The sequence below is a fragment of the Dendrobium catenatum genome, unplaced genomic scaffold (genome assembly GCF_001605985.2).
Source record: "Dendrobium catenatum unplaced genomic scaffold, ASM160598v2 fragScaff_scaffold_898, whole genome shotgun sequence".
In the NCBI taxonomy this organism is placed as follows: domain Eukaryota; kingdom Viridiplantae; phylum Streptophyta; class Magnoliopsida; order Asparagales; family Orchidaceae; genus Dendrobium; species Dendrobium catenatum.
Window position 1 is genome coordinate 1,590,283 of NW_021319360.1, and position 15,879 is coordinate 1,606,161.

At 33.7% G+C, this 15,879-nt stretch overlaps 2 protein-coding genes across 2 annotated transcripts; one reads left to right on the forward strand and one right to left on the reverse strand.

Moving 5' to 3' along the window:
- Nucleotides 1-305: 305 nt before the first annotated feature.
- On the reverse strand, nt 306-3,939 carry LOC110110497 (60S ribosomal protein L34-like). Its single transcript, XM_020842000.2, has 4 exons — nt 3,779-3,939; nt 3,422-3,501; nt 724-833; nt 306-651 (listed from the first exon to the last, which is right to left on the reverse strand). The coding sequence occupies exons 1-4, from the start codon at nt 3,855-3,857 to the stop codon at nt 558-560; spliced, it is 363 nt and encodes a 120-aa protein (XP_020697659.1). The 5' UTR covers nt 3,858-3,939; the 3' UTR covers nt 306-557.
- A 6,365-nt stretch (nt 3,940-10,304) lies between these two features.
- LOC110110561 (mini zinc finger protein 2) lies at nt 10,305-10,562 on the forward strand. The gene has a single exon (XM_020842089.1). The coding sequence runs from the start codon at nt 10,305-10,307 to the stop codon at nt 10,560-10,562; it is 258 nt and encodes an 85-aa protein (XP_020697748.1).
- Nucleotides 10,563-15,879: the final 5,317 nt, after the last annotated feature.

Genomic DNA, 15,879 nt, shown 5'->3' on the forward strand with positions numbered 1-15,879 from the left:
AAGAGAATCAATAGTAAGAAATTCTAGAATATATTGACGTTCTAAGTAAGCATCTACTAGAAAAATTACTAAAAAAAACAATGAAATCTAAAGTTAAATAGCTTCTATATACAACCAGTAAACATAGGCTTCATTTGGGAGGACTTTCTTACTGTTTTTTAAAGCAATTTTTTAGTATAAAAATTTTAATTTTTAAATTAAAAAATTGTTTTAAGAAGCAATAAAAAAGCCATCCCAAACAAAGCCTTAAACCAATAACAGGGTCTAGAAATTGAGAATTTTTCAGCATGATAGGAGAAAAGAAATAAGTTAGGATATTGTAGCTCCTGATTTAAATAATAATAAGTTCCAGATGTTTCCAAATCACAAACTTAACAATGAAGTTCCTATCCTTAGAGAAATGAAAGAAAACATACACCAAAAATTTACCACTTATCACCACCACACCAGCTCTAGGAAACTAAATTCAATTCACCAAGATTACCAGACAATCAAGCTAATGAGGAATGCCAAAATTTTGCTTTAGTTACAAAACTCCCCCATTTTACTTCTCCAGCCTAGCTCTTCGCAGCTTGCTTTTCCTTGGCCTTCTGTATCTTTAAAACCTTTTTGACAATCTTCTGCTCTTCAACAAGAAAAGCACGAATGATCCTGTATAGAGGGAAGGGATGGATTAGCGATAATGGAAGAAAATAAAGAGCAGACGAATGGCAATTAACTGACCTTTCCCTGACAGCACCTCCGGATAAAACACCTCCATATGCACGGTGGACGGTCCTCCTGTTTCTAGCCAATCTGGATCTTTTATACTCGGCAGGTCTTAGGCGGGGAATCTGAAAATTTAAGGCATATGGCTCAAATTGACAGGGAAATATACTGCTTGGCAAAGGAAAAGAAAACTGCGTACGTCAAAGAACAAAAAGAACACAGAAGTAAAATCCAGATCTACAACCCAGCACAGCAGATAAGAAATTCAGGTTCAGTTGCATGTTAAATGAATAAAAAATGATGAACAAATAATATTAAAGTATGTTAGACGAGTGTGGTAACACCAGTAGTCAAATTTCTTAGATACTGTCAGGCACTATAAAACTTGTCTTAGTTCATGATTGTCTCAACCAAAATATATCAAAGATAGAAACCTAGTTGATGATACGCTGATATGTGTTATAAGGCCAAGCTATAAGCTACATAAATACCGTATAATTTACATTCTTTTCAGATGCATGGTGATATGTGTGAGAATTTCATTTTAAGAATTGATAACTTAATCATGTCTAAGGAAGAAATGAATATAGGAGACGAAGCTTACAACAACAACATCAAGCCTTTGTCCCACTACGTGGGTCGGCTACATGAATCATTTTTCTCCATTGTGTCCTATTAAAAGTCAAATTCTCGTTTAAATCAAATAAAGAAATATCATTTCTAATATTTTCTAACCAAATCTTTTTAGGTCTACCTCTACCTTACACGTTCAAAAAAAGATACCAAGTGCTTTCTGATTTAAAAAGGGGATTTCAATGGTGAAAAAAAAGGAGCCTGCCATGATAGTAAGGCAGCTGGCTAATTAACAAATAGGCTAGCACTTGAACTTCATAAAGGCCCCTAGCCTACTAAACCCACAAAATCTAGGTAAATAATAACCTTAACATGCATACAAGCAATTTCTATGGCTCATCTTACAAGATTCAAGAATCTCCATCAATCATCCCCCCATAGATTTAGAAAAACAAAACATATGAAGTATATGGATAATGTTATGGGAATATAAGCAATACTTTATCATAATACAACCTCTTATTTAAGGCATTTACAAGCCTTTCTTATAATGCAATCCAATCTTGTTTAAGAGTTTAAGGCTAGATTTAAAACTTTATATAATGAAAATGTAATACCATAAAATACGGTTAGTTTCATATAACCTAACATATAAGCATTTAGTAGCCGTTCATATGATGCCTCCAACCATGTTTTAGTGTTAAACGGTAAAATTAAAACTTTATTTAATCTTAAATGAAATGCTAGAATACAGGATTAATTGGCAACTATTCAAATTTCACTTGCCAATTTTGAAACATGTCACAAGGAAAAAATCTTATGCACTATGATGTACAGGAATGGTCTATAAGGCTGCTTGTTATTGATATGGTTTCCCTATATGCCAAGGATTATCAACAAATGCTGTCATAAGGATGCAAATAGCTAAAAGACTAAAAGCAAATCAAAGGTCTGCAGACGATCTTTAATGAACTTTCTCTTAGTAAGTGTTGTGCAAAGAAACTCTGTCAAGAAGTCGAATTTCCTAATGAAAAATCAGCCTAATGTTAAACCTCCAATTCAATATGTACAGTACATTCATAGATTCTAACCATTCGGTATCATTAAATTGAAAAAAAAAATCAGACTATCATATAATGAACCTATGAATTGATCAGATCAACAATCAAATAAGAAATGATCCACAGCACAACATCCACCACTACAATAAAGACATGACCAATATAAATGGATGATTATCTGAATGCATGATAGCATTGTTTTAAAAAAATGTCAGGAAGGAAAAAATGCCAAAGACAGGTAAGAACATCACATTAACATTAAAAAACCTATGAGAAAATCCTAGCAAGCCTTTAAATTTGGGCAAATTATTCTGTGCAGACACCGAACGCCGTCCAGATCCCAATGAAAATGTGCCACACCACCCCCTACTCGATACCGTGGCTCGGAACTGGATGACGTGGCTACACCTGATTTTCCTCTTGACGGTAAGTTGTGTCCGGTGTCCGCACATAATAATTTCTCTTAAATTTGAGGGTAATCATAGCTACAAAAATGGAGATGCAAGGTCAAAGACTAGCAGAACTGATCACATTCATTGACGACACTCATGAATGCCAAACTAGAAAACAAGTACAAGGAATGAAGCATGAAACTTAAGAGAAAGAGTCTCAAGGAATAAAGAGAGGGGCAAGGAATTACCTCCGAAATTGTAAATATAAAGGAAGTATTTTACCACACCTTTCAAACTTAAATATTTAGGCATTAAGGATGCATCCAATCAGTCACCTTAAACTCTAAGGAAGAACCAGCATTAAGTAATTCAAAATTGTGCATTTAAACCGATAAAATCATAAGTATCTCAACCCAGCCCTCTAATTAGGTTAACTACGATTCTTTGGGAATTATGCAAACTAGCCTGTCATACCTCTCTAACTTACTATCTCAGGGCTACATCTTTCGACTAGCTATCTCCATGAAGATCATAAATACAAAGTATACTAAGCAGGAGCTCCGAACACAGAAAACGAGTTAAATAACACTAATTGCACGCTTGTACATAAACAGTGCAACTGGAAAGCTTTACAATTCACATAATAACCCACAAACAGAATAGAGAAGGTAAACATGAAGGACTTACACCAATAATCCTCTTGCCAGTAACAGGGCATTTTGGCCCACTCGCCCTTTTCTTGGTGTACTGGTAAATAAGCCTGCCACCTACGTTTCCATCAAGTCGAAAAATAAACATATTAAAGGCAAGAATTAGCGCCAAAGAAAAAAAAAAAGACGATGTTCTCACATATAAAACATGTACTCGATCCAATGAAAGTGCTAAATTAGATGAAAGAAATAATCATAAGCTAAGAAAGAAACAACCCACAAACTAGAGCTAGAAAACACAGCCTTGATCTATCAAAAATGGTAAATTTAACAGGAAAAAATCCACTTTTTATTCAAAAAAAGCACAGACAAAGAAAGATGGAATAATCTTTACCTGGAGTTTTCACAACCCTAGTCTGGTTTGATTTAGTCGCATAGCTATGCCGCTTCCGGTAGGTTAACCGCTGCACCATTTCGAAGTTTTCCTTCGACGCTCGCCCTTTCTTTTTCGTGGAGCGGCTACCAGAAACGAAAAGAAAGCTTATAACTAGGTCCTCTTCTTGATGACCTAGATCGAACGGAGTTTATTAGTTTGATCCAACGGTGATCAAATTTCTACATTTATAGCGATCCTCATGACCTCAGCTACAGGATTAGCGAGCATTGCGCTAAAGCCATAAAGAAAAAAATCCCTGCACTGAAACAATAATAGATATTTGAAATTTTTCATACAAACATATTCATTCTTATGCATGCAATAATACATTAGGCTGCAAGGCCTTTTGGCTTTTGCCCTTCTCTAAGAACCAAAAGCTATGCGGTAGAAAAAATAATTAAGATGTGTTCAATGATAACATAAAATTCGATAATATATATCATCAAAAAATTATCTTGATAGGGCATAAATCTCGAGGCAAAATCAAGTTGAAAAGTTCTAAAATTAAATTTGTGATCATCTGAACTTTAATTCCAACAAACTTATAGTTAAATTGAACATCTAAAAAATACGAACCATCGACAATAAATTCGACTCAATCCAAGCCCAAATGGATCAAAATCGAAAACCCGAAGCACATTCAAAAAGTTCAAACAATAAATTTGGATGACAAAACGATTTCCAAACATGATATGCTATAATTAAACTGAGCGACACAATGAGACGAATCCAACGAGTCCAATATCATAAAATTATAATATCATTAAGACAATTAAATGCATAATAAACGGTCAAGGATCAAAGGGATTAATATCGGCAGTCCATTCAAACAAATCCTAACATACCCTTGATCTTCCTCCTATTTACCGGTCATTCCACTCTCAGAAAATTATAAGTAGACATCTTAGTTCTCAGGGAAAGGGACCCTAAACGAGGAAGTAGAGGGAGCAATGAAGAGAAAGGAGGAGAAGGAAGAGAGAACTAAATCTCTCTTGCCACCAAACTCCTCCTTGACCAACGTCCGACCACCGGCTATCGCATGAATTTTGCCCGGCCACTAGCCATCGTCAGACTTCTACCCTTCCACCAGCTATTGTCAGACTTAAGCCCAGCCACTGATTATCATCAAATTTCCTCTCGACCACCAATTATGATATCTTTGACCTTCATGGCCTAATAATGGTCTTTCTGGCCATAGTCATCCATTGACTACGGTCCTTCCAATCTCTATCTCCTGACAACTTTCTTTCTGACCACCGTCGCTCACTAACTACAGTCTTTTTGACATATGTCGCTAGACACAGTCTTCTGCTAACTATGATCCTTTCAACATTTGTCGTCCAATTACGATCTGTCCACCAACCTTCACCCGACTATAATATTTCTGATTATCTTCACCCGACTATGATCTTTTTGACCTCTATCATCCGTTAACTATTGTCTCTTTGACCTCCGTTGCATGTCGACTACAGTCTCTTTGACTACCATCTCCAGACTACAACCTCCCTGATCTCCATCACCTGACTACAATTTGTTCGACATATGTTGTTTGCTAACTATGGTATTTTCGACCTCTATTATCTTACTATGATTCTTCTAACCACCGTTGCACTACTACGTTCCTTCCGACCTACATTGCTCATCGACTATGGTCCCATCGACCAAACGAACATATCAACATTGATTCTTCCAACTCCCACCATGTAATGCACTCTATATGATGTATATTTGATACATCAAGCAAAGGCCTTCTCCGTTCATTGGTAATCAAATGCAAATACTAGTGGATTCATTTAAACTGGACAATGATTTATGATTTTCCCCTTTTTAAGGGTTTCTATGTAAAAACTCTAATGTTTCTTATAAACAAAACACCGATCTTTTTTATTTGTATATGTACTGGATCTTCGTACAAAATTGAGACGCTAAATTTTATATTTCTCTACTGCCGTGAATATCCCAGGATGCAACAAATATGAATATGACAGAACAAGACAATTATCGTGAGAATTAGATAGTAAAAAATGTAAAATGTAAAGAGAATGAATCTATGATTATTTACTCACAAAAGACTTCATGTTTGACCATGGGCGGAACCACCTTTGGGTGAGGGGGGGCAATTGCCCCCCCTTAAAAAAATAAATTTTTATTTTATTGCATGGTTTTTTAGGTTTTTTAATCTTTATTATAAGGGTTTTAGGCAAATGCCCCCCCCCCTAAAACTTTTAAAATACTATGATATTTAGACAATTGCCCCCAAACAAATATTAAAGAGCATTCATCATTTTATTTTTAAATTTTAATTCCAAAAATATCCTTACAACCAAAATTTGTTTGGGGGCTAAATCTCTATTGCCACCAAACTCCTCCTTGACCAACGTCTGACCACTGGCTATCGCATGAATTTTGCCCGGCCACTAGCCATCGCCAGACTTCTACCATTCCACCAGCTATTGTCAGACTTAAACCCAGCCACTGATTATCATCGAATTTCCTCTCGACCACCAATTATGATATCTTTGACCTTCATGGCCTAATAACAGTCTTTCTGGCCATAGTCATCCATTGACTACGGTCCTTCCAATCTCCATCTCCTGACAACCTTCTTTCTGACCACCGTCACCCACTAACTACAGTCTTTTTAACATATGTCGCTAGACACAGTCTTTCTAACCACAGTCTTCTGCTAACTATGATCCTTTCAACCTTTGTCGTCCAATTACGATCTGTCCACCAACCTTCGCCCGACTATAAATTAATCATATTTTCATTTTAAATATACAACTGCTTTTATTTTAGAAATTTCATTTCATGAACAAGAAATATTTCATATTTGTCCATGTTTGTTAGATTGTTTGTTTAGAATGTTCATGAACAAATTTAATGTTTGCTTGTTTAATAGATTGTTTGCGAGATATGTTCACGAACATAGCTCGTTTAAAGCTCGATAAGCACTAAACAAACGAACATGAACCAAACATGAACACCCTTAAATTAAACGAACCAAACATGAACACAAATAATAAAGCTCGAATCAAACACAAACCAAACATGAACAAGCTAATGTTAAACAAACACAAACATGAACACTCACATACTCGGCTCGGCTCGGTTCGTTTGCAGCCCTAGACCACCTTCACCCGACTATGATCTTTTTGACCTCTATCATCCGCTAACTATTGTCTCTTTGACCTCCGTTGCATGTCGACTACAGTCTCTTTGACTACCATCTCCAGACTACAACCTCCCTGATCTCCATCACCTGACTACAATTTTTTCGACATCTGTTGTTTGCTAACTATGGTATTTTCGACCTCTATTATCTTACTATGATTCTTCTAACCACCGTTGCACTACTACGTTCCTTCCGATCTACATCGCTCATCGACTATGGTCCCATCGACCAAACGAACATATCAACATTGATTCTTCCAACTCCCACCATGTAATGCACTCTATATGATGTATATTTGATACATCAAGCAAAGGCCTCCATTCATTGGTAATCAAATGCAAATACTAGTGGATTCATTTAAACTGGACAATGATTTATGATTTTTCCCTTTTTAAGTGTTTCTATGTAAAAACTCTAATGTTTCTTATAAACCAAACACCCATCTTTTTTATTTGTATATGTACTGGATCTTCGTACAAAATTGAGACGCTAAATTTTATATTTCTCTACTGCCGTGAATATCCCAGGACGCAACAAATATGAATATGACAGAACAAGAAAATTATCGTGAGAATTAGATAGTAAAAAATGTCAAATGTAAAGAGAATGAATCTATGATTATTTACTCACAAATGACTTCATGTTTGACAGCCTTTTAAACGATAATAATCGCAATAGTTTGACTAATTTTAAAGCTTCGGCATTATAGAAATCAATATAATCTTGTTTGTCTTCTAATGAATCATAAAAACATACATTAGTTGAATAATGAGCATAAAGATCATTAAGGCATTAGCATTCCAAGATCTTGAACCGGCGTCCAAGTTCTTATTCACCTTGTTGAAGAATGAATCTTCTAAGCAGGATATAGTTTTAGGAGTTGCAAATGACAAACTTATAAGATTAGAGATCATAAAGTCAGGCAAAATAAGCTTGAGGATATGTAAAGCTGCATCAAAAGAGGCATTGATAAGTAATTCATATGGGTAGTAGAGGAAGTGATTATGTAGTGTTCAAGAGGGCATTAAATATGCGACATAGATGATAGCCCTCACGTACATAACTCATATTGTAGATACACAATCGATCATATTACATTGACATAGTGGTAAGAAGCCATTGAAGGTAGCCAAAGGCTTGATCACCATATATATAATGAGCTCTATAGAACACCAAAAGCCTTGGTTGAAGAGCTCTACTTTAAGAGAGAGTTATATGTGGTGTCGTGTGAAGAGCTCTACTTTAAGAGTGATCATGATAAGGTTTGATCTTAATTTTTTAATTTGTAGCTGTCAACTTAAGATTTATGTATATATACTTGATTTTAAAAATTAATAGTCAAACTTAATTTTTTAATTATCTTTGGCGAGTGATTGTTATTATGTAGAATCGAAATTTCCTCTGGATTACATAATTGTATGATATAATTGAATCACCTATTTAATTATAATAGGTTGAAAATTTTTTAATCAAAGCAAAAAAACATAATGAAATGCTATAATAACATTAAGTAAAATTTATGTGAATCTTAGTGAAAGAACTATTACTCATAAAATTATCAAATAATTTCAATTTTTAGTGAAAGAACACTTAATTAATCATAAATAATATTAATATACAACCTAATAACAAAAAATAACTCCACCCTTATAATTATACAACCAAACAAAAATAAAATATAACAACTTATTTATACTGTAATAATTCCCAATAAAATGAGTTGTCAATGTGAGTGAAACACGTGTGAAAAGCACTTCTCTCTACAAATGCCTTAATTTCAGATCTCTGCAAGGACAATACACGAGCAAATTAATTACAAATAAGTAAAAAGAAAGAAGGTCATGAGGGTGGGGGTGATCTGTCTTCTCCAATGCAGGAAATTCGTTGACTACTGGCTGTTTTACCCCCGCTATTAACCAGCAGTTCAACCGCTGGTACTGTTTGAGCTGCCGGAAAATCACAAAAAAATTTTGCCGCCGAAAATTGACAGCCGATTTGTATTTCCTACGCAGTTTATAAATTGCCGGAAATTTTCCAAACAATCAGAAAATAGATCAAAACCGTCGGAAATTACCTCCATTAATCGACGATTTTCCGGTAGTGCTCCTTTAGTTTAGCAATCCAACCCTTCAATAAAGGCATTGGAAGACTAAGCAAGACAAACAGCGTAGCTAATGTTGTGCCTTTCAATGGTCCACCCCCCAATACCATAAACCCAATGAAAGTTGTGGGCCAAAGGAAATGCTCCACCTATCAACTTTGAGGTAAAACCAAACGCTTGTGGAATTAGACGTTGGACAATTAAGTTAGCCACCCATTTTGGAGCAAGACTCACTAAAGTGTTCTCATAATATCTCATTCCATAATTTTATGCATGATAGCCAACGTTCATGGGGAGTCGGCAAGGAATTAAATGAAATGGGAATATTTGTATGTAGCTCCCTCAAATTTGAACATTTGTCAAAAGGGGATAATTGCTTCTAAAATTTATAATGAATTGCATTAGTGAATTAGAACATTTCGTAAATATGACAAATTACATAGTCGGTTACCTACAAAAAAAAAATGCTCATCACTGATAAAAAAGAAGGTTAAGAAATAGATTGAAGGCATTAATTTAACTTAACTCTTATCTTACTTTTAATGTAACATTATTAAAACTAACATGTTAATTTATTTTTATAATAATATTGGTATTCTTTATCATGTTGTCATCTTGTACGTTCGACTTTAATCATCGACTAATTAATAAGGAGGTATTAGTCGAGTATGAACAGGACACAATAATATACTAGCTTCTAGCCAAATTTATGTCCCATTGAAATCTCTTTAATTGTCATTTAGCTCTGGTTGACACACTTTTCTCAATCTAAGATACTAGTCGAATCCTTGGTAACTCTAAATTACCAAAGAAAATCTCTAAATCATAAATTATCTCTTTTTTATATGCTCTTTTGAGCTCCTTTGTTATCTATAAAAATTCTGATACTTATTTTTCGCATATGACACTGAATCCAACAACTATAATTTTAGAATAAATTTAAATATAATATAACTTCACCAAACGCAATTACATTAGCTATGTTTATTTACATTATTAAAAAAATAAGGTTAAACTATTGCAAAATTAATTATTGCATTTTTTCAAAAAAAGATCTAACAATTGGGAGATTTATAAAAAAACCTCTCCATGACAAAAAAAGTAGGTAGGATGTACTTATAAGTCATAGTACAGGTGTCGTTTGATCACTTGCCATAGCAAAGTGATAAAAGGGGCTTCCAACGGCAAAGTAACTGCTAGGAGTTTCCATGAAGAAGTTGTATGTGGTGCTTCGAAGATGTGAACGGGCTTTCAGTGCGGCGGAGAGCTACGGCGAGTGCAGGAAGAACCATGCAGCGAGGGAAGGCGGGTATGTGGTGGATGGATGCAGGGAGTTCATGGCAGGAGAAGAAGACGAGCTCAAGTGTGCGGCCTGCGGTTGTCATCGGAGCTTCCATCGCATAGTTATGCAGTGTGATCAGGGATTCTGTGACTGCGGCACTTCCTTTCTGGTGAGGAGGCAGTAGCTACAGTTAATTGATGATCGAATATTTGGTTTTACTTTATATTTCTTGCTTTGTCCTGTATCTTTAATATAGTTTGGAAATTATTGATCTCTATAGTTTGGATTTTGAAGTGTTTTAAATATTGCATATGGAAGATTAAAATGAAGTTACCAATGATTTTTCTGTTATAGGCTTATTTGATTTCTTGTAATTAAGTGGAAAATTAAATATGTTTTAGATCAAGTAATGTTTTTTTTTTGTGTCAATTGATAAAATTATTTTAAGGCAGTTTTTGGTGAAATATGAGATATTTGATTAGCATTTTTAGAATATTTTTTCTAATATTAATTACTAATTAAATATGCTTCGAATCCATAAATGGACCTTAGTGAGGATTTTGCTTGATTGTGTAGTTCATAAATGATCAAGGTTTTATGAAAATTTTAGTTAGACTTTTTTATGGAGAGAGAAAAATAGGATATAATCATACAACTCTCTATTTCATACACAGATCACACACATACTTTGGCATTGCTTATACAACTCTCTTTCTAGCATCCTTATTAGTTTAGTGAGCACAAAAATGAAAACGATTAGTATTTTGAACATGGATTGTCATAATAATCGGAAGACTTATGTTTCGTTTGAGACAGCTTTCTTAATGCTTCTTAAAACTGTTTTTTAGTACAAAAATTAAAAATTTTGTGCTAAAAATCTACTTTAAGAAGCGGCAAGAAAACCGTCCCAAACGAAACCTTAAATAACTCTAGAGAAGTTGCAACAAATGGAGGATTGCTCACCTGAAGCCTTAAAAACAGAAACCAGCTTAATCATCGATAAGCTACCTAAAAGCTAGCCACAATTTGTTCTTCATTCAATACTAAGGTGCTGAATTTGATCGAGACATTCAAGAAGTCATCCATTAGTTGAGAGTACTTGCCTGAAGTACTTGTCGACTCTTTGAGTGTACTCGCTCTTCCCTTGGGCAACAAGATAATACTGCAACATAACTCACCTAGAATGCTCATCAAATATAATTCTCTTGAAATTCTCATCGCACATTCACCAAAAAGATGTCACTTGCTCACTTAAGATAACCTTCGACTCAGTAAGTAAACACCCTAGGAGATGCCTCTGCTTAGTGAGTGACCAAATGATTATATAACTTGAAAGAAATTGCAACAGGTAGATGATTATTTGACAAGATGATTCTTAACATCTTCTAGCACTTTGGACAAGCTGCTCCTCTTCCTCTTTCCGCTCATGAACAAGAGATTGTCATGTCTATCAAGCTTTAACACCGCCTAATTTTGGAGAGATTATTATGTGCGGATACCAGACACAACTTATCGTTCAAAGGCCAATCAAGTGCAGCCACATCATTCAGTACCGAGCTCAATACTGAATAGGAGTGACGTGATGCATTTTCATTGGGTTATGAATGACATTCAATGTCCGCACCTAATCATTCATGCGCAATTAAGATAGGATAGTGCGGTGGTCCTCTCAACTCTAATACCATTTGATTGAGATTCTCCACTATTTCAAAAGTTATTTTAATTTACTGCTCTTTTTCTATCTCTGACAGTCTGACCTTTTCATCTACTAATCGGGAAAATTTTTTTTTTTTTTGGGACATTTAGGCCATTTAAGGCAAACACACACACTAAACGCATACACATAGACTCGAACCCTGAACCTCTTAGTTGGAAGCCAAAGCTCTCAACCAATAGGCCAAGGAGAGTTGTGTATCAGGAAAAAATTCTCTCAAGATTTTTTGAAATTCTGAATTGGATTAATAACTATAAAATTAAAGATTTTTAAAATTTATGATTTATTTTATATTGTTATAACTTTACATAACTATTTTTGTTCTGATTTAGCTCGCCTTCTCTCTCTCATAGATTCTTACTTCATCACTTGTGCACAATCCCCATCTCAGCCTATTGCTTCCCCAATTCCAATAACTCACTGCCAGCTGATAGCCAGGAGAAATTATTGTGTGCGAAGACCGGACGTAGAATGACGTTTCGAGACCAATCAGATTGCATCACGTCAGCGGTACCAAACTAAAGGGTGACATGACGCATTCTGATTAGCCTCCGGACGAAGTTCGGCTTCCACATAGAAGAATTAATCGATTAATAAGAAAATTGAAATCTATTTTTTACAAAAAATAATAGTATATAATATCTTCAAAGCTTTATTAAATTTTGTTTCTCATAATAATTTCATAATTATTTTATATACATATAAGCTTATCCATAGATCCTAAAGGTCTCAGTAACTATAAAAATAATTGAACAATTATAAGAAAAAAAAAAATAACTGTGGGTGTTATAACTTTTTTTTTTAATTAATTTTTTTTATATGCACCAAGCTCTTATTTTTTATTGAAATATTCTACTTCTCTACGTAAGAATATTTAAAATAACTTAAAATTATATCTGAATAAAAATATTACAACTATCTAAAAAGCAAACTTCGTAAAACGAGCGGCAGATCATCGTCGCGCTTCTTAATTTTAAAAGCCCAAAACCGGGCCTATGAAATTCATATAAAAGCCCATATTTTGGCTCTTATTTATATCAAGTTAAAAATGCGATTTTTTAAAAAAAAATTAACTAATATTTTTCAAAATTTATTCTAAATTTAATTTCAATTTTATTCCAAAAATTGATAAAATTATTTTTGACCGTACCTTAACAAATTATTAAAACAAAAAAAATCTAAGGGCAATATCATAATTCCATTGATAATTTTTTTGTGCAAATATCTTTTTAACCCTCGCTTTCAAAATAGTCCAAATTAAAAAATAAATGAGATATTATTCAACAAAACAACTAAAGATAATATTTAAGGAGAATCTCTCATTTACAAAAAAATCTCAACCGTTAATTTCATCTAGAAGTTTATTATTAATTTACTTGTTTTATACGCAAACTAATTCACGAATGACGAATCTTATAAATTTATCATTTTTAAAATATGATTTTTTTTTTTTTAAATAAAAGCAATCTCTAAAGGAGACTATTAGGCTTTTTATCATAAAATGGTATCACCATCACAATTCAGCAGTGGGACTGTTGGCCAAAAAATGGTTGCATGATATGTGGCTGTGCATGGTTAACTCATCTTGACAACTTAAGAGAAAATGATAGAAAACCACACTGCCACTTACTGAATTTATGGCTGTCAATTTGATCGATGTTAATAGAATATTTTCACCGGGATTACAATTTCTTATTGCTTTTAGGCTCAGAATAGCAAATGAGCCATCATTTGTCTAAGTGCACCACTTTTGTGAATGATTTATGATATGTAGCTGAATTATTGACAATTTAGGATTAAAATTTGAGCTATTCAGGATACATTTTTTTTGGGGTATTTGTTCATAATTATGTTGATAATCTTGAATGGAAGCGAGAAGAATCACGTCTTATTGAAAATTGAATAAAGTGGGGGAATATTTGGCACAAAAGTAAGTTGGTGGATATCAATGATGGTTATATGGGTCGATATGTAAATAGAGGTATGTAGTTTGATTATATGGTTCAAATGTTGACAAATTCAAACATGATAAAATTAGATGTAATGATGTTACTTTTAGAAATCGTGTTATAATTAAAGAAGTTGAGTATTGGTCATTCTCCCAAGGGGAATTCATCTAAGATAAGATGAATGAGTAATCCTGACGGATGTCATATATATATGAAACACTACTAGATTTAAAAGGAGGCAAATTTATCACTCTCTATTGGGGATTCTAAATTACGTGAATTCCTGGAGGTGGATATTAGTCAAGATGGTGATGCCAAGAAGATCATTATTAGGCCATGGAGGCATAGTAATTTTAGTTTATTGGTCTAATAACGATTATATTTGAATATTGTTGAGCAAGAAATCACAATGCGCAACTATTTAGGAGGCGGGTGAATTTCACTAGGTTATAATGCCACGATCTTGATTGGCAATATTTTTATAACAAAAAAAATCTCATTTATGATTCTTCCATTTCATTGAATATGATCATCAAGAAATCGAGGACAATAATTTTATTAGTTTGATCTTTTCAACCTCCTATATTAAGGGTTAATCCTAGAAATCAATGATGATTATTGAGCAGTGACCAACACAAATAACATCTTTGATTAATGATTTGAATAACATGTTGAAGTTATTGATATCATGATATGATGATTTGCTTACACTTTACTGGAGGGTCCGTGTGGGATGACTGGGACGTTGGGAGCCTTGACCAAATTCTGAGCTCGCTTTTAGCTTATTTTTTCCTTATTGTTGTCTTTTGTCTGTTTTATTTTTCTTTTTGCTGTTGTATCCTTTTGGTTGTCTTTTAATATTAAAAAAAAATGATATTGATATCATGAGTTTAATAGAGATGACATATCAAAATTTTGATGATTAGATTGATGAAAAAGAAGTTCATCACTCATATTTGGAGTCTTAGAAAGCTAATAATGAGACCTTATGAAATATTGTTTGTGGATGTCATAATGGCTTTGAGAATTTGAATACTTTTCAAGCGATATGTATAGTAAAGAGATGAGTTGGAGTGATCGATCATATTAATTTTAGGAAACTATCTCTCGGCTTGTCTAGTGATTGATATGGGCGATGGCGTTAGCCTCTTCCACCCGGCCTTCTTCCTTACGCACAAACAAGCCATGCATGAGGAAGTACATAGAGGATTAGTCAACAAGCACTTGTGAGGAGGAAAAGGACTAACTTGGGCCTTCCAAATCAATCTTATCCTAGCTAGTCAGTCTTTCTTTAGTTTATTCATGTTTGTTTGGATTCCAAATTTGCACAATGTTGATGCTGATGGATTCATTGTAACCGGTCAATCTTTTCAATGGTATTTCTATGTCATTCAGAGCTTCTTCAACTTAATTCCGAATAAAATATTCAGAAAAAGCATGAATTACATACAATTCAATCAAATTTTATAAGTTCTCATGATCAGATTCATGCACTGCCAGCAAAATGGGTTTAGAGACAGATTAATTGCTTTTCATTTCGTTAAGCCTTCTCATGAAGTATTATTAGTAGTATTATTATACAGTACCATTTATGCCCCATGCAAATAAATCATACATGCATAATTCAGAATTATTTGATTTAATATGATTAACAAAAGCATCAAATGCCATTTTTATGGAAAGTTTTTAGAATCCGATCAAATATTACATTGGCGGTTTAAAGATTTATTGAGATTCAACTGGGGAATTAAATTATGATGATATAAATATTATACAATTAATTAAAATTATTTAATTATTGTATTTTTTTAATAATGATAATTAATAAATGATAATAT

Coding starts and splice junctions, on each gene's coding strand:
- LOC110110561 (XM_020842089.1), top strand. CDS start 10,305: ATGAAGAAGTTGTATGTGGTGCTTCGAAGATGTGAACGGGCTTTCAGT.
- LOC110110497 (XM_020842000.2), bottom strand. CDS start 3,857: ATGGTGCAGCGGTTAACCTACCGGAAGCGGCATAGCTATGCGACTAAA. Junction 834..3,421: donor CTGGCAAGAGGATTATTGGT/GTAAGTCCTTCA, acceptor TTAAATTTTCAG/ATTCCCCGCCTAAGACCTGC. Junction 652..723: donor GGAGGTGCTGTCAGGGAAAG/GTCAGTTAATTG, acceptor CCCTCTATACAG/GATCATTCGTGCTTTTCTTG.